The 22,859-nt window shown below is 44.2% G+C and overlaps 1 protein-coding gene and 1 long non-coding RNA gene across 2 annotated transcripts; one reads left to right on the forward strand and one right to left on the reverse strand.

Annotated features, from left to right (window-relative positions):
- Positions 1 to 556: 556 nt before the first annotated feature.
- On the reverse strand, positions 557 to 9,908 carry LOC120837033. The gene is made up of 3 exons (XR_006077440.1): positions 9,670 to 9,908; positions 1,402 to 1,602; positions 557 to 1,342 (listed from the first exon to the last, which is right to left on the reverse strand). It is a non-coding gene; the product is annotated as an uncharacterized LOC120837033 (long non-coding RNA).
- On the forward strand, positions 7,715 to 13,583 carry LOC8053910. Its single transcript, XM_029993687.4, has 4 exons — positions 7,715 to 8,183; positions 8,970 to 9,046; positions 10,736 to 10,816; positions 13,387 to 13,583. The coding sequence occupies exons 1-4, from the start codon at positions 8,014 to 8,016 to the stop codon at positions 13,518 to 13,520; spliced, it is 462 nt and encodes a 153-aa protein (XP_029849547.4). The 5' UTR covers positions 7,715 to 8,013; the 3' UTR covers positions 13,521 to 13,583.
- The last annotated feature ends 9,276 nt before the right edge of the window (positions 13,584 to 22,859 follow it).

The following is a 22,859-nucleotide window of genomic DNA, read 5'->3' on the forward strand; positions in this document are numbered from 1 at the left end:
GCATAGGAACGGTTTTACGATTCTTGCGAAACACCCTAGCTGCTGGCTCTTTCCGCCGAGCTGCTCAGCAGTTTAGGCTGCTGAAACGGTGTGTTTATTCCCTTTCATTAGTTATGCACATCAAAGATGCATGTATCCCAAAACAACTAAGCTCTGCAAAATTCATTATCTTCACAAACATTAGCTCTAGCAAAGCAGTTTGCAAAGTGCAAAAATCATGGAAAAGAAAGCTTTTCTTCAATCAAATCCTGCAAGGACACCTATATTATGTAAAATCAGAGACTGTGGCGAGGAAAAATCCATCAGTCTTGGGTTTTTGCAATATGATTAACTACCACCTACTAGGGATGTGCGAATAGTGATTTTTCACTTCGAAACAATACAAAGCGAATACTAGTTTCTTTGTTTAAATAATGTTAAATTGAATAGAATGATTTTGAATCGAATCAAATAATTTTGAAGTGAGGCAAATAGTTTGGCAGCCATGATAGAGAACCCTTAAGGCTACAAAACAAAAAAAACAAAAGGGTTTCTCTACTGTGATCGCTCACCAACTCACCTGCACAGTTACTCTTATTTCAATAGAATCATGCCTCAAAAATCTGAACACTTACGTTGTCCTGAAGAATCGTGCATATTCTGAGTCGTCCACATGTGAATCATCTATAATAGTGAACTAAGGTCAAGATCACAATTAATGAACAAGAAGCGTGTCCACAAAAGGCACGGTTTATTTAGAGAAAAAATTTTAGACTCATTTGCACAAACGCTTTGGTGTTAGCTATTGGAAACACAATCTGCAATAGATTCAAGAGAGTAGGCTTATGCTCCTATTTTTTTGCTACTTTTGTTCCAGCCTTGGTTGGTGAACTAATTTTGAGCATGTGCTATATACGGTTTTTGCTTTTTTAGTCTGAATTAAGGTGTGTTTTGCAGCACTTCAACCTTCGAAAATATTCGAAGTTGCCAAAGAGCCCTATTCAATTGAAACTTTGAATCAAATATGGCATCATTCGCTTCGATAATCAGAAGTTCGGTATATTTGCACGACCCTACCACCTACACAATATATTAACCACTACCTAAAGAATGTGGTTAACTACCCCCTACACAATGATCAACTAGCACGTAAATATGATTAACTACCACCTACATAAAATGATTAACTGCCAGGTACTCACCTGAGCACTCATTGTCTTTGGGAAAGACAAGTCGCGCAAGTGTCCACATACAGCAATTTTCCGCATTGACTTTGTCTCGGCCGACACAGTGTTTGGTCAGCGAAACTGCAATCTACATTTCAAGTCACGGCTGCCATAAAATATGCGGGTTCGCACAACACCTGCACAAACACGAATACCATAAATAAGCCTGCACCCCTGGCAGTGAAAACTGGCGTACCCCACTCTTGACAACACCTGCTGCACTTGGACCATGTCGCCAAAGGTGTTGACGCTACTCCTGGCCACGTTGCTTGCCAACGTCGAAGGACAGAAGCTCATCCCGATGAAAGATTTCAAGCCTGACGGGGTATGTTACCTTCTCTCGTGCTACGACGAACTCCAGCCAAAGATGCAAGACGATGACGCAGATATCCTGCGACTTGGGTGCAAAAAAAGTTAAAGGAGTCGCAAAACCTTTTACGAAAATTCTCGCCTATGCTTTTGGGAATTCCGGTCATCTATTTGTGACTGACATACATTCCCATGGTCGTCCGGATTTATCTATTTGCAACTCCAACAAACTATAGATGGCGGGGCGGTAGTTCCGAGATGGAAGAAGAGATGGGGATAGATTCTCCCTGCCACCGTCTCCGACGCCTGTCCCTGCTCCTCTGATTCTTCTCTCGTCTGCGAGAGGGTGAGCGGCGGGCTGGAGTTGCAAATGAAGTAAAACAGACAATTTCAGCTTCCCGGGTACCTTCCCCCTCGGTTTCTCAAATACCTCAGTATGTAATCAATAGGAAATGTTTTGTCTGTGCAAGATGGTGACATAGACCAGATTGGATGAGCAAAGTGGGAGCACAGATGTCGCTCCCATTGCGGTGCCATGACGACATCACGCATTCGAGTCAACGGAAGTGTCTGATGTGTCTGGGGTGTCCGATGGTTTTCTCAGATAGTTATCAGATGGCCGACCTCTTCGAGCTCTGGGCGTCGCCCATTATGCCGAGGTCGGCTTTTATGGTTCACGCCGCACACCGATGGTTTATCTTTTTTTTTTTTTTTAGTTATCCAAGATAACATTTTCCAAATATCAGGCTTTACTCTTCCCAGCATGCTGTTTAGTATCTCTAACTTCAAAATAGCCATTTAAAAAAGGGCAAATGGAGGTCATGTCAAAACCACCATTCAAATTTTTCCGCGCCCTCCAGTCGTGTGACGTTGCATGTTCCATAACTCCCAAATCTAACGAGCAGTCTAAAAAAAAGCAGTATTTTGTTGGTTTGCTTTAAGTTTTGGTTGGTGCAATCTTCTCTTCAGCCACGATTTCAGTGCTGCTAGAAGAGCCACTCTGCCCAAATTTGAAAATTCAAATCACTTTGCAAAAAACAATTATTTGACTCGCAACTCGGGTACTAGTTCAAATGCATCGATTGGCATGTGGAACCAATTTAGGGGCAAATTAATGACTATCAAAATTTCGCCAGAGATAGAGATGAAGGGATACAAGAAAAAAGGGTCAGACATTTTCTGTGTCGCTTATACTGTTTTAACTTTCTTAGATCCGTCACGGGGTTTTGCATCAAACAAGGCCGCCGGGTCCAATCAGGAGCCAGTTAGAATTAAACCCCCCCATATATGGCCTTCAAGGTTAGGAAAATAAGGAGCAGAATTTAAACTTCTGTTCATACAAACTAAAAGACAAACACATTTCGCACATCACTTTATAGAGGAAGGCCCAAAGATTTTAAAAGCCCGCCTAAAAGGTTAATTCAATATACCACACAGCGGCGCTGTTTCTTGTGTATACATAACAAAATGGCGTCACCAAGGGAAAATTTGTTTATGTACCGCAGTTTGTCAAGTGTGAATTCACCAAAATTTATAAAAGAAAGCATGTTTGTCCCACCTATGCTTGCTACTCATCAAGATTTGAAACAGTGGCGTAGCCAGTAATTATTTTCGGGGGAGGGGTTGGCATTTCCATGACCGGGGGGAAGAGGGGCTTTGTTATATCTTCGCATGTAGTATTCGATGTATTGTACAATTCACAGGCACAGACATGGTCGTCCCCAATCCCCCGGCTGGCTAAAACAATTTGGTAGTCATTCAATAGCTGTCTTCCTTTACAGAAAAGAAAAAAAGAAAGTGATGATTTCAAAGGGGGGGAGAGAGGTTTGACTTCCCTATTCACCCCCTGCCTACGCCACTGTTTTGAAACATCAAATCGTTGAAGCTACGAATTCAGTAACAAGGGACCAGTTGATTTGTGTGTGAGGCAAGAAATAGACTACAGTGTAGACCGCATATAACGTATGTCGCGGGAGTCGCGAAAATCCGCACTATAAGCGGTACCGCGCTATAACCAAAACATCAATTTTTCAGGCCAAAATACATGCCATGAGACAACTTTCCTTTGTGAAAGAATTTATTTTATGCTAGATGAAAAATAAAGCTTACTTTGAGGAGAGTCTTTATTTCACCAGACTAGTACAGTTCTGTCTCAAGTGTGTCACACATTTTGAAAGAAATGAGCGGTTTTTGCCTGGCGCAGCCTTTTAACGGTGTCGCGGGTTGCGGACGGACGTAGCGAGCGTTCAGGATTGCTAACCCTAATCACTTTTCTCCGGAGATGAAAACGCGTGAAAATTCGCATCCTTAATACGGTACGCGCCGGTAATACCTTGAACTTGAGTACACGCATGAAATGCGCCAAATAAGAAATCCGGGCGATGTTCGAGGACACAAATGCTTAGAAATCACCACTGTAGTCGAAGTAAACAAACACGACGACACGGGCGTTTCTGCCGTCTTGAGAGCGCCGCCACGACATCGTCGCACGAGTAGGAGGATCTTCCCGTCTAGTACGTGCTGGGTTATCATAGCGACACACAACGAAAATTCACAGTCAAGGATAGCGCTTTTACGCGATGAGATGAACGCCGTCAACATCGACGATCACAACCGACGCCATGTTCGCGGATAGAAGCAGCTGCGCGACCGGCATGCAACGCGCGCGAACACTTCCCCAACTTCCCCTCGACCTGCGATTGGTCTGCCCTTGCGGTTGTTTGTTTCCAACGCAGCGGAGGGACGCACGGTGGACGCACGCACGTGAACGATACGTGCGTGCGTTCCTCCGTCGTTATGGCAACTGAAGTTTCTCTCTTCGCTTCCCCCGCTTCTTCCAGCAACCTCCTTGCTCCGCGTGTGCCGCTTGCGGCCTTGCGGCTCGTCTCGCGCCGTCAGCGCCGTTATCTGGTGTCACACAGGGAAGCGTGCTCGCTGCTCCGGTCGTCGGCGCGATCGGCCCCTGGCGGCCGGTCGCCGAAAGATAACGAGGGGGATAGGTTCGCTGGGCGTTGGCTTTGTGTATATGCGTTGGCCGCGAACGTAGGCTTATAAACTTCGGCAGCAGGAATATTACGCGGCTCTAGTGTTTCGGTACGAGCAACAGAGGTGACACGATCTGCTACGACTAGCTACGACCACCCGCCGCAGCAATGCAGGCGTCGAAGGAGCGCAACCTGTGTAATACGCAGTCAGTCGCCGTCGCCCGTCGCAGGTCGTTTGGCATTCAGGGCTTTCCGCCCCGGGTTCTTCGCTTGTACTTGGAACCGAGTATTATTTCCTGTGCTTGTGTATGTGCTCAGTGGCTGGATATGGATCTCATAAAGCAGTTCTTTAGACTCAACAGCGACTCAGAGGACTCAGAGTTGACGGCGGAGGACGGCGGAAGGGCTTGCAGCAACGCTTTCGGTTGGTGCACGGGTGCGACGACTACACGGATAAATTTTAAGATTGCTGCTAGCAAGGTGGGCCATAATCGCTTTATGTTGACACGATTTTGAGTGTAAGTACTCCGTGCAAAGGCGAATCTGTCGCGTTTCTAATCCACCTTTGTTTTTGTTGTTTTTAGCACGCACAAGCAAATGCTTCTGTACCGATCACGGAGTGAATGTCTTCGGCCTTACATTGCGGAACGCCCAATAAAAAGTCATATTCGTTCAGCGAGAAAACTTCCCTTTCGAGTGACCTTCTGATTGATAATTTCTCCCGTACTTAAATGCTTTAATCAACACGATCGATTAAGTTTGTTTCCCTAGTTAGGACATTTTTGTGCCACATGCGGCACTAATGCTTGGCACGATGTATGCCACTGGTGGTATTGTGAATTGGTTTACTTCTAAAGCTAACAGTGTGACAGGTGGGACCATTCAATTTGCTAAAAATGTGGTGATATGGGAATTTCGTTGCATAACTAGCGTTTTACGTTTAAGATTGATAAGAAACATGCTCATGTGATGATGCATGTCTACAGCATAAGCTTTGCAGATCTAGAATGGATGTGCTATAGGCTACAGCCTCAAGATTTTTAATGGACCAAATTGGTGATTACACGGCAATAAATATTGTGGTGAAAAACTGCCCATTGACTTGGTGAGTGTTGATTGTGACCATTGGTGTGCTGTTGGCAAATTAGGTAATGGCACACCTTTTCCCTGACCGTCTGGCTTCAAGGGACATTGCATCTAGATATGCTTAAATATCTCTATTTCAGGGTTCAGTGGACCCCTCTGCATCATTACAGGAAGGCAGTCTCAAGTTACAACAAACAGCAGTGAATATACAATGCATAATAAAAGGCACCAGTGTCCAGGCGTATAGTACGCAGAAGCCAATTTGAGCCTAAAAATGTTTTTATTTTGTTTTGATAGTTTGCATTTGTTGTATAATCTGCAGGGCCCGATTTCCGCGCCCAGTGCATAGTCCGCCAAGCTGGTGCGTTGCATCTTCATGCTTTTTTTCCTGGGTGGCATTTTCTTCAGAAGTTCTTCGGCGTATGCTATTGAGCCTTAAGAACTGCTCTTGAGGCCCATATCTAGCCACTGAGCACACACAAGCACAGAAAATAACACTTGGTGCCAAGTACAAACGAAGCTCCTGGGTGGAAAGCCGTGAATGCCAAACGAAAAACGTCGGGTGACGGCGACTGACTGCGTTGAGCGCCTTCGACGCCTGCATCGCTGCGGTGGGTGGTCGTAGCTAGTCGTAGCAATGCTAGCAAGATGATCTTCACTTCAAGGAAGAAATCTTGCCATACCATAGACAAGATATGTGTGCAAGTGTTCGACGACGTGGGCTCTCTCACATTGGTGCAGTTATCAAGAAAGCTACATATCAACAATGTTGTGTGTTTGAGGCTGAAACTATGACGCATATTTATCTAAACCTAAATTTATCGGTCTGCGGCTACAAACATTTTCGTTGATGTTGCTTAGATGATGTAACCGTTCAGGCCCCGCATTAAATGGTGTTGCAAACTCTTCAGTTGTGTATGAAAACCTATTTTTGCCCTAATAAAAGACATTTTCAAAAGGACACGTGTCTTCTGCTGGTACATATCTTCCAATTTACAATGCAGAGGCAAACAGAAAATCAACTGCGTACATTTACCACTTAGCATAAGCACCTTTGGCATTCATTCTTGAGCACACTCAAAATATAAGCTTAGTTTGCTCTTGTTTTGGAAGCTTAGCCCTGTTCTGTAAAAAGAAAACAGTTAAAAAAGCTTTACCTTCGTTTTCCTTCTCGCATTTAATACAGACTTGTTTGTCAGCAGATATCACCGTGGCACATATAACTCGAATGACCGATGAGACTATTGCTATTACAATAAGGCTTTCCACAAGAGCCAAAACGAGGCTCGTAGGGGTGCACAAGCACATCGAAATGAGATTGGCGCTTCCGGGGCTTGTTTACATTATGCGTAAAAACAGGACGATCGGCGACCAGCTGATCGCAATATAACACCAAGGATACCGATGTTTCCATACATAGAACGCAGGATAAAGACCTCAATCGTCCCTTGTATGCTGTAGCTGTCATACTTTCCATCCAACCGCTTTTTAGCACAATTAACTAGAACAACCAAAGAGTTCGCAACACCCTTTAATGCGAGGCCTGAATGGTTACATCGTCTAAGCAACGTCAACGAAAATGTTTGTAGCCGCAGACCGATAAGTTTAGTCTTAGATAAAGTATGCGTCATAGTTTCAACGCGTGAACATTGTTGATATGTACCTTACTTTGGACCCGCGTACATTCGGTTCAACTTGATGACAGCTGCACCAGCGTGAGAGCTCACGTCGAACACTTCCACACATACCTTGACTATGGCAAGATTTCTTGCCTTCGATTGGCTTGAACACTTCATCTGTAGCATCACGGTAGGTCTTGGTTGAAACGATGATGGTCTCGCACACGGCAACAAACAGAGAACGACACGCTTTGTTATATTTATACGCTACCGGTCTACGGGCGTCACAAATCTATCCCCCTCTTGTCCGCCATGTTGGATCGATCGGAGCGCCCCCTATATTCGCTGAAACTCCTCAATAACCGGTATTTCCCATCGCGCGCCTGCATTTTAAGCGGTACGCAATTGCATGGAGTTCTATGGGAGGCGAACCGGTGGTTTAAAAAAAAACGCGTTATACCCGGTCCTGCACTATAAGCGGTTACGTTGTAAGTGGTCTATACTGTACCATTTTTTATGTTCGTCGCACAATGCGTGGTGCTCGTGCCGAGTGGAAAGAACCTCAAGGACCGTAGAATTTCGAACTTTCCTCCATCCAGTGATGCGCAAAATGTTTCTGTCTTTTACGGCTTGTTTAGAACCGAAACTCACAACATGCTTCTTTTTGAGTAGCCCTGTATTACCAGTTTTCTGTAAGCAATATACAACATAGTTTTTATTCCGAAATTGGGATTGGACCTGGCAACCTAAGTATCCGGGCGTAGTTTGTCGTACAGGGTGAAATGAAATATAGCTGTTGGCTGGCGGGTAATGGAAAACACCTTTCGTGGGGGCAAATCTGTGTCGCAGATTGGCGGCTTGTGGTACCTCATCCAGAGGACCAAACCGCTGTACAACGATACCGTGGCTTGCATCACCAGTACAGTCAATCACAAGGATGGCGAAGTCTACGAAGTAATCCTTAACTACAAGTCTCTGGAGTAAGTATCTTTTGAGACGGCTTTCTGGTGCATTGTCGCAGTGTACCTAAGGAGCCTTGATGTGTCTGCGTTTGCCCCACATAAAGCGTCAAATGCGCCAGTCACGAGGCCAGTGCCTCGTGAGGCCCTTGGAGGCAAATGGTGACAACACATGCAGAAATGCCATATAAGGCCATATCGAGAATGGAGCAAATAAGGCCATATATATAATGTGGCTACATATGTGACCTTATTTGCCCAATTCTTGATATGGCCATATATAGCATTTCTGCACAGGGAGTGCTGAAATGAGTGGGCCTCGAAAGCAAACAGCTGCACAATGCTCGCTCATGGCACGTGTCTCATGCATCCACAAAACAAATGTGGTGAACGCTTCGAAAGAAAAGCGCAGCGTGAATTTTATCGAGGGGCCCTCGGTGTACTTGTTCCAAGGCTCATGCATTCCTCCGCATATACTTTATGCATGGCAGGACTCGGGGGGCTTGAAGAAGCTTGAATGATCTCTAATAGTAATCAGATCTGTAACTTATGCATAAAATTATTATTATTATTATTTCTTTTTTTTGGGGGGAGGGGGGGGGAATTTAATCCTTTTATTGCGTGCTGAAACGACAACCACCAGCAAAGGAGGAAATCGAGGCATCCCAAGCCCTGGAATTCCATCTCGGAGAGATCTTAGGGTATACCATAAGTCCCCATCTGCTAATCTAGGTCCCCAATCCTAGCAGGTGATAAGGAGACGACGGTCCCCCTCACGAGGATTTCACGCTCGATTCTATCCTGCAGCAACGAAAGACTGGAGAACCGACTGGTGGTGAAGGACGACACCGATCACCCGGCCCAGTTCTTGTTCACTGACAAAGGTATGCGGAGCCATGCGACCTTTTTGCGCCTTCATCTGTCAACGACTGGCACAGAAGGGGCAATCATTCCAATTGGTTCCTCGGCCAGATTGACTGCCGCGAATCTGGAATCTGTTTTTGGACCATATCAACAGCTCAATTCGCACCGAGCACTTTGGTCTTGGATGCTTTGTACAGGATGTCCCTAAAAACATCCTTGGCGTTTGAAAACAAGCTATGCATCACCGAACGCCTAGTCTTTGCTAAAAATGGAGCACTAGCAGTTCATACCAGATGCCATCAGAACTGCATCTTATCCAAAAGTTATACGCGATTTTAGGAAATTTTCGAAAATGACGGCCGACAAAATTTACAAATGCACGAAGATGTGGCATCGGCTACCGGGAAAGGGCCCCATTCTCCCATCGAAAGTTCAATCACTCCCCAATCTGCAAACCCCTCTCCCCTAAAAACATGCCACTGGTTAATCCCTACCTACTACAACAGCGCTGTTGTACTAGGTAGGGACAGCACTGCTGTCGGATCGGTGCATGTGCAGACGCTTCAGCTTACGCGGATCTGATTTCTGCGCAAGCGCAGCGCCAGCCAGAACACTGATTGTGGTGATGACAATATCTACTTACGAATATGGCGAGAGGACCTGCGTTACGGTAGGAAGCTTTCTCTTGTTGTTTCTAGTATCTTGGTATGTGCCCTTTGTGTGCGTCGCAGCGCCGTTTCCTTACATGTGCTCATTTTTGCCGTGGTAGCAACGGGCCTGCTAGGAGCAGGCCGCGGGCTGGGCTTCATTGGAAAAACCACGGCAAGCCGCAGGCCGGTCAGAAAGCCTCTGCGGGACAGAATTGGCCCGGGGGCGGGATTTGGAGATCCCTGCACAAGAGCAAACGTTTTGTGGCATTTGCAAGGTCCAATGTACATACCATCTATGAGGAATGGTCATTCATAACCGGTAGCAATCAATTCATGGAACAATGTTTCATAGACAGATTGTTTCATCAACACGCAATGTTTCATTGACAGATTGCTTCATCAACTCACAATGTTTCATTAACAGGTTGTTACATCAACAAATTGTTTTATCGATAGCTCAGATTAGCTTTTTTTTTTTTGTAATAAGCTGGATCAGTCTGTAACGGCGTGTACGGATGGGTCAGGTAGGTTAACATTTTTGTAATGAGCCGCCGCAAACTGTCGCTGCGAAGTGGTGTAAACGGGACGGCTGGATGGGTTAACACGCACCACCCAGTGGTACACCGGCGACGAAATGTCCCTACAGCGAGCAATCGGTGCGACGAGTGTCCATGAAATGTTTGTGTTGACACACATGTGTTCATGAAAAGTTGTCCATGAAATGAGTTTTGACGAAACAACAGGGACCCATTTATAACGTCAAAAGATTTTAAAGCCAAGAAAGAATGATGCGAGAAAAGGAAATATAAGAAAATGACACGTGTTTCACAGCTGCCCAAGAGATGGCGCCATCTCTTGGCGCCATCTTGGCGCGATAAGAGATTCTAAGAGAATCTCTTGGCGCGATAAGAGATTCTAAGGGGTTGAAATGGTTCAAAGGCCCTCAATCATAAGCAGTTGCAAGCATGTGAACGAGCCTTAACGTACGGGAGACGTGTTATCTATGTTCATTGTATTAATTAGGTGGGGTTACTCCACTCTTCCCGTGTCGTTTTACAGACCAAAAAAAAGTTGCATTGACCATACTGGGCACCGATTACAAGAAATGGAGCACCGCCCATGGTTACTTCAGCGGCAAAGGTATGTCGTACGGGTTGCGATCTTTGGCATGGGCGTGACCTGTTGGGCGTTATACAATAGACTTTTCTGGAAATATCTGGTGCCCCCAGCAACTGCTTTGTGCATTCTGAAGTTCAGATGTACGGCACGCGAAATGATCCAAGAAGCAAAGATGAAGTTGACATTGGTTTAATAGTTTATGGCTTTAGAATGCAGAGAAAGCAGAAGGAAAGCAAAACAAGGTATGAGATAACCTCCATTTCCAACTGCTTAATTTTCGCGTGTGTTAACGATGGGAAGGAATGTATCGTGCCGCTACCAGGATGTACGGAGCGTTTGAGCCGGCAAGAGCGTACATCCGAACAGCCCTACAATTTCCCTCGTTGCAAGGTCTCCTGGTATTTTCCGGAACGGTCTATTCATCACAGCCCCCGGCGCTGTGGACCAATCACGTGACCATGCGCCGCACGCGTCCCGCTTGTAGGTTACGTAACACGTCCACTCGGATTGGCTTCGATGGCTCGCGGCGTCTGCTGTGATTCAACGTAAAGCCGTGGTCGTATTGCTCATATATCGTACAAGATAGGCTGTAGACGTCGTCTGAGGCGTGTGTCTTCCCTGCATGACGCTAGTCATACAAAACCGTCTGCAGACACGTTCGAAGCCCCTATGCGTAAGTAAACGTGCTTCGAACACACTCGAGGCATTTCTGCAGATAATTTTGCCATCACGTCTGCACAAACACAGAGATGCACAAACTGTGTGACAGTTAAGGTGAAACAGAGTATAAGGAGGGCCTGCAGTGTGTGCAACAAAGCTTGGCTTCTGCAATTTTGCAGATCTGCCTGTATCTGTATGCTTTCTCCAATGAGTGACATTAAAGGGGTCATGAAACGCTTTTTCAACTTCTTCCTGTTCAGCTTTCCTCCTCAACTCATAAATCGCGCATTCCACCAAACAGTTCAAGAAGACGAAAAGAGGGGAGGCACCTCTTGCTGCGGAATCTGGTTTGTGTACCCGGACAGAGCCATTGTCCCCCTAGAAGATTAGCCCGTCATTCAAAATCCAGACAAAAGTTGCTCTCCCCAACCCGTTCACCCCGAAGCTGACAGTGCTGTGGAAGCTATGTGCTCGTTGGGCCAGCCACACTTGCCACGTGATCACGCTCCTTCGCGCATACCCACGCGCAGAGAATGAGGGCAGGTGATGAAAGGGAGGCGGTTGACTGGTCCGGCAAACGCGTAGCTTCCACCACAATGTCAGCTTAGGGGTGAAGGAAATAAGTGAGGTCCGGTTTCGTGTGACGTGCTTTTGGACCCGATGACGTGCTTTTGGGACCGCGGATGTATCACAGTGAAAAGGCAGAGAGCTTACGAAGGGGAGGAGGTACGAAATAGTCCACTGCGTATTCTAATTTTCGCACTGAAAGTCAGGCTTTTGACTTTCTACCTTTTTTTTTTTGGCCCTCTGAACGATGGGCTATTAGTAAAATCCCAATGTAAAATGATTTATCCCAACCCAAAATTTGTTTCATGGGCCCTTTAAGCTCCTCAAAGACAACAGAAAGTACACGATAATCGGCCTGGGTTCGAGAATTCAAATCAATATTTGAGTACTATTGGTTAGACCTTAAGCCAATCCATTGCTCGTGCGTGGTGTAAAACATTCTGCGGTTCCTCCTTTTTACACTGCACAGCCACACTCTCCCTGTGGAAACTTGCACCGCAGAACCAAGACATACCCTCTAAAGATGAAGCGTTAAAAACGACTGCTTCATTCTTTTGGTGGAACGATTAGGCTCTCGATCAGTTGAAGAACGTTACAGGCCTAGCAGGCCTACATCTATATCCTAGCTGGCTCCCTTATCCACATTTTAGAAATAACTGAAAAAAAAAAAAGGAAGAGGGGAAAAAGACCTCTTTTGTGCAAAAGTGTGTGTGGGGAAGAGATAATCCACAGTGAACACAAAGCAACGGTCCAAGAGCTAAATCAAGGCAAACACAGCTAAGTGGAGGGAACAGGATGTAGCACTGTTGCCTCGGGGTCTTGCAACGCATTTGTTTCTCTTTTATGGCACTGACGACCGAAAACTTCCTCCTCCCCCCCTTGCCCCCTTGTGACAAGATTTTCTGGTACGGTCCTGCCAAGGGTGCAGGGTACAGGAGCAAGAACGTAACCTAAGCTGGGAGAAGAAAGAAGGAATTCCCCTCATACCCAGAGCCAGCCAGTGACATCAAAACAGGGGGGGGGGGGGGGGGGGGGGGGGGGGAGAAGTCCCCCCCTTTCCCCCAGATATTTAAAAAATTGAATGCAAACAATGCGGGACAAAAGGCATTTTTCTTGCCTTGCCTGCACCCCCTTTTCTGCTCTGGCCTTTCCCCTTATCCGATAGCTGTCAAATCAGCTACCGGACGAGCACTGTGCCGACACCGTGCCGCAGCGGAGCGACGTTGCATAGTTACGTGCCTCCCTCCGATGCACTGATCGACTCACCGAGACCGTAGCCTTTGGCCTTAGCCAAGTTACAATGAGACGGAGTGCGAGTGGTATTGCTCCAACTCACGATATGATCGCATACAATGTCCTTGCAGGTGACTCCAGCTGCTACGCTATCCTTTCTCGCACGCCCGTGCCGGACCCCATCGACCTGGACATTGCGATTCGAGTCCTGGAGAGGAACGAGGTCAAGCTGCCCCTGCTGCGTGTGGACCAGTCAAACTGCTGAGCGACGTCTCGATGAGAACGCGCAGCTACGGGCTCAATAAAGAATGTGCCTCATGTGCAAGAACCAGGATGCGCACGACACGATTGCTTTCATCATATATTAAGCCACATTCTCACTGCTCACACAGCATACAAAAGACGGGACTGCAGACACAATAATAGGAATGGGCGCGTTCAGTAGCGGCCCCGGAGTCAAGGAGTCACTGACTCCTTCCACTGGACGGCCAGAAGTCACTTCCGGTGCACGTAGCTCCAGGGCTTCGGAGTCAAGCTCCGAGTCCAGAAACGGTGCACATAGAGTCAAAGGAGCTAAGGATGACGTCATTTCCTGACTAATGATGATTTCCGGCGAAAAAATCCAAAGAGCTCTGACTCGAGTCACTCCGTTCGGAGGCAAGGGAGGCACTACTGAACGCGCCCATTATCTGCAGATGTGCCTCAAGCATCTTCGAAGCATGTTTGCTTTATGAGTAATGCTATGCGGAGCGGAAGTTTGTCTGCTTCTTTGGCAGGGGTTGTGGCAACGTCAGAACGCCAAGCTCGAATTGGCTCCGATTGAAGGATATTGGGAGACCTCAAAGCAGGCTGCCTTGAGGTCCACCCACTATCCTTCATTCAGAACCTATCGGAGCTTGGGATTCTGACGTCACAACAATCCCTGTGCACCGCTACCAGAAATGGCTATATATGGGTATTCTAAAGTTGTTAACGTGGGTGCGACGGTGGCATATCCACTATCGTATCCCATTGTCTCCTTTTTTCCCCTTCTCCAGGGATCATTTTCGTCATTCCTGTCCAGCTCGCTTGCACCTTTGCAATTAAATGCATTATAATCATAACCTTAAAATGCAAACCTTTCACCCTTGTTGGTGTTAGACTGGTGGCAGCTGATAAAACCCATTTGCACTACTCCCATCTAACTCCTGGTTAGCTCAGTTGGTAAACCGCTCCACTGGAAATGGAGAGGTCCCGGGTTCGATACCCGGACCAGGTGGATTTTTTCGGTCGCGCACCGGTCACCTAGCTGTGTTTGGAGATTTGTGTTTGTCCTCTGTCCCTCTTGTTCCCCTTCTCCAGGGATTATTTTCGTCATTGTTTTTACAGTTTGTGATATTAAAGTCCTGAGTTTGGTAGGTTCATTAAACTTATGGGATGCATTTTTATTGGTAGACGTGTTAGTGAATATGATGGTTCTTGCTGGTATTTTACAGAAATTATATTTACAAGCTAAACAAACTACCTAGTGTAAAATTGAGAGGGGATGGGAGGATTTATCCCAGAGAAGTGTAGCTCTATGATTAACTTTTCAACCATTTGAGAGCACAGTTGTTAGGCTCCCGTTTCCGGCTTGAGCGGCGTCGCCGTCGGCGTAACCGCGCGTAACCCTTGTGAGGGTTAGGAGGGTTACTCTCACGAGGGTTACCCTCACGAAGATCACGAGGGTTACCCTCGTAACCCTCGTAAACCCATTGTAAACAAAACCTACAATGACTAGAGCCTAATTTAACAACACAGTGTTTCTTTTATGTTGTACCTGTTCTTTTCACAAACGGTAATATGCTCAAGTATAAAAGAGGAAGTGATCACTATCATAAATTAACTCTGAGATACAACCACTTTTTTATTCTCAAATGATGTGCTAACAAATGATGGCATCTGCTCCAAACCAATATTTTGCTAGCTACGGAACGTGCTACAAAAAGTTGAATGATGCTTCCATCACTGTGATGGTGACGACGTTGACCTACCCCAGCAATTATATGAATGATATTCACGTAGATGGAGTTGCAGGTGCGGACCTGAAAACGTGAGACGCAGCGTTGTGGAGATGAAACAATACAGTCACAGGAATCACCAGGAAATTAAAAGGCTTCCGTATACCTCTCACGAAAACCTTGCCGAGATGATGACTGACATCGGAAGTAAAATAGGTGTAGAAATTGCAAACACAGACATCGATGTTATCCACCGTGTGCCCACAAAAGACAAAGCAAAACCGAACGTAATTGTATGGTTCATCTCCCACAACGTCCGTGATAAGGCCCTTTTGTCAGCGAAACGAAGCAGGCTGCCAACGTCCAATTTGGGTCTTGAGCATTCAAGACCGATGCATGTGAATGAACATCTATGCCTGGAGAACAAACTGCAGCATTGAAAAGCCACTGGAAAAAAGAAGGCGAACAACTGGAAGTACTTATGGGTGTCGCAAGGAAAAATTCTCATGAGGAAGGTCGACAACTCTGGTGTTGCTCAAATAATTAGTGAAGCTAACCTCGCTTTGATTGTGTAACGTATGAAAGCACAGTTAGCCAGATGAAATACAGCACAGTCATGGAAAGTTTTCTCCCGTCAGAAATAAAGCAGTATCTTGAATGCAAACCGTCTTTGAAATGTTTCCACCTCAATACGCAATCTGCAAAAACAAGATAGCAGATCTTGAAGATTTTTTTGTTCAGTTTGATAATTTCTTTGATTTAGTAATGCTATCAGAGACGTGGTACTCTGATGACATAAGCGTTTTCAAATTGCCTATGTACACCACTCATCTTTTGAATTGTACTAGGTCTCGTGGTGGAGGCGTATCGATGCTGACTAAAGACTGCATCGATTGAGAGCTAATCCCGGAATACTGGTGTACAGCTAAAGATTATGAAGTGCTTTCTTTACGAGCAAATCAAACTGTCTTCTCAGTGTTCTACCACCCACCAGACGGTAAATTTTCCAGTTTTTTTCGTTTCTGGAAGAATTTTTTATGTTTACAAACCCGAATTGGTATAATCTAATATGTGGAGGCGATTTCAACATAAATATGTTATTTGATCATTCCTATCAGAGAACTAAAAAATACTATTGAATTAAATGGCTGTATGAATGTAATAACGAGCCCTACAAGGATTACTTTAAACTCAGAAACACTACTTAGCTTATTTATAACGAATTTTGTTTCTATTGTGTGAAAGCTGGTGTGGTCAGATGCGATCTTGGTGATCACTTTCCAATATTCATACCCGTAGACACAGACAGCTTAGATAGGCCGAGAATAAAACAAACTGCTAAGTTACAATATATAACACCCGACAGTCTGGAGAGTTTTAGGCGGACACTGTCAAATATGGATTGGAGTGCAGTGTATGAGAAGGAAACTGTCGATGAGGCGTATAATACTTTTATCAACATTTTCAAAAAACTTTACCAACAGGAATTTCCCTACAAGAAACTTAAAATATCACGAAACATTCGTAAGCCTTGGATCCATATAAAAAATGTCCTATATGACAAATTTATCAAAACAAGAGACCCAGTCAACCTTAAAATATTCAAGTCATACCGTAATCAATTAACTAAGGAAATATGAAATGCAAGATCACGGTATCACTCTGATTCTTTTAAAGCAACTTTTGGGTGCACGGGCCATATATGGAACATATTAAACTCGGTGCTTGCCCGTTCTGAGACACACTGCCAAATTGACCATATATTTCATAATGGTGCACGGCTAGCCCAATGTTCATTGGCAAATGCCTTCAATGACTCTTTTGTGGACCTGGTGAATATGAGTTCAACAGAAGACGCTTGCAAATACCTAAAATCTCAAAACAGTAGTTCCATTTTTTTTTTTTCATCCAGTTTATGAAGCTGAAGTTATTTCCATTACTTCACAGTTAGAAAACAGCACCAACTGTGACCCAAATAATGTCCAGATTAAATCGGTTGAATATGTTTCAGATATTATAGCCCATTGCTTAGCTTACAGTTTTAATCTGAGTATAACTAGCGGTATATTCCCCACAAAATATGCAAACAGCTAAAGCAACTGTGCTCTTTAAAAAGGGAGATAAAAATAAAATAAGCAATTATTGACCAATTTCAATTTTACCGGTATTTTCAAAATGCATAAAAAAAGTATTGCATCATCACCTAGTAAGTTTTTCTGATAAATATGATTTATTGAGTTCTCAATTTGGGTTCCGAAAAAATATGTCGACTGAGAAAGCACTACTTGAACAAAAAGAATGCGTTTTGCGAGAGGGCACTTAATGCTAGGTTTATTTATAGACTTTACGAAGGCGTTCGACTATTTAGACCACAACATTCTTCTTAAAAAATTAGAATACCACGATATTCGAGGAACGCCTTTAAAACTAGTAGAATCATACTTGAAACATTGTAAACAGTATGTAAATATAGCTGGTTATAGTTCTGAAATCAAACATTTTACCACCGGAGTCCCACAAGGCAGCATACTTGAACCTTTCCTTTTCAACATTTACATAAATGACATTATCAATATCAACTCCGTGACAAAATTCATCATCTAGGCAGATGACACTAATGTTTTTTTTGTTTTTTTTTCCAGGTACAAACAGAAATGAGTTGATAGACAGGGCTAACATGGCTTTAACTCGACTTGAGGCTTGAGCGCAGTGTAACTGCTTGAAGATCAATACTAACAAAACAAAAGCAGTACTTTTTCAGCCAAAGAATAAAATAATAGAACTAAACAAACACATTTTTTTAAATAATGCCCAATAGAAATGCTTAGTTCCTTTAAGACTTTAGGAGTTCTCTTTTCAGAAAATGTGTTATGGGACACACATGTACGTAGCGTTATTTCAAGACTTTCACGTGTTATAGGATTAACACATCGTCATCAGTTTGTACTCCCAACCAGCGTTAAATTATTAATTTACATCTCATTGTTTTATTCCAGTCTAAGTTATTGCCACCTTGTTTGGGGCACTACCACATTTAAAAACCTAAAGAAACTATATTTGTTACAGGGAAAAATGTTGAGAATTATTTTAATTGTTTCCTATCTCTCACACACAACAACTATTTACTTGATATAAAACAACTATATAAACAACTACAAATACTTGATATAAAACAACTATATAATTATAGGCTCACTTCCTCTTTTAAGTTGGAACAAAGAGACACTCAAGCTTCTTTTCTGAGCTAGCTTCCCTACAGTGCCCGTATACCTACGTACACTACTCAACACGTCGAATGCTGGAAAGTTTCCAAATGTAATAATAACTATGGGTATCAGATGTTAAAATACACGCTCCCTAAAATACTAAATTGGCTAGATAAAAAAAAAACTTAACATTGCAGAAACGTCTTTCTCTGAACTTCGCGGTGTGCTTTTAGATTTGAAATCATAAGAGTATGGTGTTACTATTTGCGCTTTCAGACAGTGCTTGCATTATGATTGTATAATTTCTCCATGTTTGCTCTTGTACCATTTTTGCACCACCTAGTTGTATTTCACTGACAATAAGGGGGCCATGGGCTCAACAAGCTGTCTCGACACAGCATTTTTCCATGGTCTCCTCCATTGATGTATCATTGATGGAAATAAAATGCATTATTATTATTATAAGATAAGAAAACTCTAGTGTCACGTCCAACTTGTTACAATTATGCGACACTCGTGGAGACGTAATATCTATTCAAACTGTTCTGTTTGGGCAGACAAACACAAGCGCTGTTATGCTTGACAACGTGGGCGAGTAATAAAATTGAGATGATGGTACTTGTGGTTAATGCCATCTTGCTTCAATCATGTCATAAACAAATGCTTTAGTGAATGTTCTAAAGAAAAATATGGCTCTCGAACTTAGAAATTGATGTGCCTGAAATTGACATGGAACTGAACCCCAGGTTCAAATAACGGTTAAGAGTTGAGCTTGTTGGTTCGAACCCCAGGTTCAAACGGTTCCACGTCCACGAGCAAAACAAAGACTTAAAACTTTCCTTTTTCTGTAGTTCTTATGTGGGTTTTTGTTGGTGTTTGTTCTGGACTCTCTATTATTTTAATTATTAAATATTTTATACAGTATCAAGTTGGTCTGTGTTATGAAAACCTGGGATCTGGAAATTGAGTCGGCATCGCTTCAGGCCAATATATAAAGTTATAGTTTTCGATGTCTGAATGTCTGAAAGTGGCAAAGATTAATTAATCTTTCAATAGGTCTTTGTATGCATAGGAACTCAAGTGTGATCCGTTCAATCAAGTCTCTTTGCTGTCCGGAAAAGCCAGATGTGTGAATCCTTGATCTCAAATTTAAGCGATGATGCGGACGCGGGCGTGACAGATACTGCCTACACTTGATGGCCGTGCCATCTTTCATTTCGCAGAAATCTCCCACAAAAATGTTGCTCAGTCAATTGCAAAACATTACGGCACTTTAAGCAGCCGGTGAGTGGCACGCAGAACACAACAAAACATTGATTGAATTGCAGAACACACAAAACTTAGCGGAAAGGTTGCCTTTGAAAAGCACCTTAACACAACGATACCCGAACCAGAAGCATTCCCTGTGCCCCGTCATGGCAGCCGGAAGTGGCCGAATACGCATGTATACGTACAACATACATGAAACTTCTTGTGTCTCGCCTGATTTATGGGTGGAGAGAAAGGAGGGGAGGGGTCCAAGGCTCAGGCAAACACGCCTTAGTGAATCGTGCGCTAGCTTTCAGTGATTTCCAGATTTAATTATGCACTTAGTGAAAAAGAAAAAAAGAAGACATAAATTGTGCATAAAAGGGCTTGTCAAAACTATAATGTAGTCCTGTAAAAAAAAAAAAAAAAAAGGCATAGGCGTAGTTTTGTGGCAAGGTGTTGGCTTCACATGCAGTGGGCCCAGGATCGAATCCTGGGGGTGGCGGGCGTTTGCATTTGGCAATATCGCACCTACTCCAAATTTGAAGATAATCGCGAAAAAATAGGGGATGGGTTCATGGGAGGTCATCAATTTTACATATATATGTACTGTCCATATTTTTTCCGATGTTTCAGATTTTGGTGGTGCGGAATGGGCAGATGTACGGTATTCTAAGGTATGTATATTTTACAGCTTGTATCTCTAAAAAAGTAAATGCGGAGCACAAGTTTGGTTGCTTCTTTTGCAGGTGTTGTGGTGACGTCAGAATGACGCCAAGTTCTGATTGGCTCTGACTGAAGAATAGGGGGTAGACCTCAAGGGAGCTTGCTTTGAGGTCTACCCACTATCCTTCAATCAGAGCCAATCAGAGCTCGTCGTTCTGACGTCACCAAAACTCCTGCAAAAAAAAGCAGACGAACTTGCGCCCTGTATACGTTGTAGACAAAATGTTGCAGGACGACAGGGCGACAAAACCCCCTACTAAATTGACCCCATAAGTGTGATGTCACTGCTCCAAACAAACCGTTGCAAGGGGCATTGCAGAGCCATACATAAAAAGAGTTTGGCCATTCGTTGGGAACTATAGGACGCAAATGGGAGGCGCCATTGGCCGAAAGCAGGCTGGGCGTTTTCCAGGGCGTCTACACAAATTCGAATGTGGCCAACCAGAAGCTGCAAATAATACCCTGGCGGTGGTCACAAGAAACTAAATTAATAAGTGCGTCGGAGTAACTCTCGTGGTTTCAATCATGGTCATCCAAATTCATGTCATAAGAGCGCGACTAGCGATACGACCGACATAATCCGTAAACCAGGTGCCGAGGGTCCAGAATCTGCCGTCCGAGCAGCCACACTCTGTCTGAGCAAAACAGAGTTTGAGTGGCACATTCGTTTCTTACATCTTCCTGCATGGTCATAACCTAAACATTATGTGCACCTATTTTCAACCACGAAGGGTTACTACATTTAACTCTTATGTGCTTATTAAAACCCTATACCTATGATTAAAACAGTTTCTCGCTACCACTGCTAGGGGATTCTTTTCGGCTTCTGGATGGCCAAAGAGCATGCCGAACTCTCTTTCTGCGCCTGGTGCACGCCCTGGCTCTGCCTGCGCCTCCCATTCACCGAACTCTGTGCACACGGCTCTGGGGCATTGCTATGGACGAATATATGGGACAGGATTTCGCTCAAAAAGAACCATAGTTCAAAATATGAACATGGAATTTAAAAGCCCTAAAAGAATAGATAAAGGAAGCCTAGATTTCGCACTCACTACGACAGAAGCTAAGCGAGAATGGGCCGTTTTTTTTATATCTGCAACAAAAATTTCCAGTCCTCAAGACGTCTCGAGACTCCTGCTTCAGACGATGAATCATGGTGAACGCATGGGGAATGACTGAAGTATGCCGTCCGCAACAGTTTGAATTACTTGCATAATGATGCGATTTTGATATTGCATTTATTGGGAACGTGGCAGGTCTAAGAAAACATATCAGGTTTATAGGAACAAATTGTATTTGCGCGCGATACGGGATATTGTCTGACAAAAATCACCACACGTATGGCGACCTGCAAGAGAAGCATCGGTGTAGAACACAATATCAGAGCAGCGTCAGCCCCTCTTTTTGATTTTGCAGTTGACGTGCATTGTAATGAAGGAGCAATTATGTTGACTCCAACATGACCGGTTGGAGACCCCAAACTTCATTCTTCAGGTTTGCAATATGGTGTGTGCTTCGCACCTGCTAGTAATCGTCACATTGAGGGAAACAATCGTGCTCATTCTTGTTTTCCGTAACACCACAAACAGCGATGGATCTAGATAATAACGTCGCGTAAGTTATATACATCTGTTACAAACAGTTTGTTTGATCACACAAATGTGCACTGAAGCAACATCTGTGCCATTAGAACTCCTTGAAATGTGTGCTCGTCTGCACTTTGACGTTGATACACTTCACCACATCGTCGTCGTACGTGATTCTGCTTCACGGTGTTTCCACCTTCTCAAATATTGCGGAAGCAAGCTCAATGGGAAGGCATTCACATGCTCGCGCACCTCAAGCGACGATCAAAGCTGTGCACGGGCACTCTTCGCTTCCAAAAACACACAGGAAGTTGACCCCGAGAATAGGAGTTCCGTCATTCGCCACCAACACCAACTTAATTTAATGCGGTCGCACACTAGCTCAGGAAGAGCCACTGAACCCGCGAAGCCATAGTGTCATCTGCTAGCAAGGCAAAACCGGCAGTTAAACTTTATTATGGGATTTATCGTCGCTCTATGGTACCGAGACAGAAAAAAATGAGTAGATGTTGAGAAGATGCAATGCTTTCAAGAAGAATTATTTACTTTTTTATCAGACAATTTTTAATCTCACATGGAGCCCCCATGCATTTGTTCATAACGGCCCTAGCAATTAACGGTTTGTTTGGAGCACAGCGCACCATGCTGTGACGTCATTACTTACAAGGTCAATGGTGTGACTCCAGGTTGAACGTGTCTGCAGGCAGTTTTTGTATGACGTACTAACATTGCAACCGTGGCTTTGGTGTGCCGATTTCTGATAAGGTAAAAGAGAGGGTGGCTGGTTGACATTTATAAACCACTGGTTTGATGTTAATGCAGTTAATGCAAACATGCAGTGAGCTGGGCAAGAATAACA

The sequence above is a fragment of the Ixodes scapularis genome, unplaced genomic scaffold (assembly GCF_016920785.2).
Source record: "Ixodes scapularis isolate PalLabHiFi unplaced genomic scaffold, ASM1692078v2 PGA_scaffold11__112_contigs__length_91849675, whole genome shotgun sequence".
Lineage (NCBI taxonomy): Eukaryota > Metazoa > Arthropoda > Arachnida > Ixodida > Ixodidae > Ixodes > Ixodes scapularis.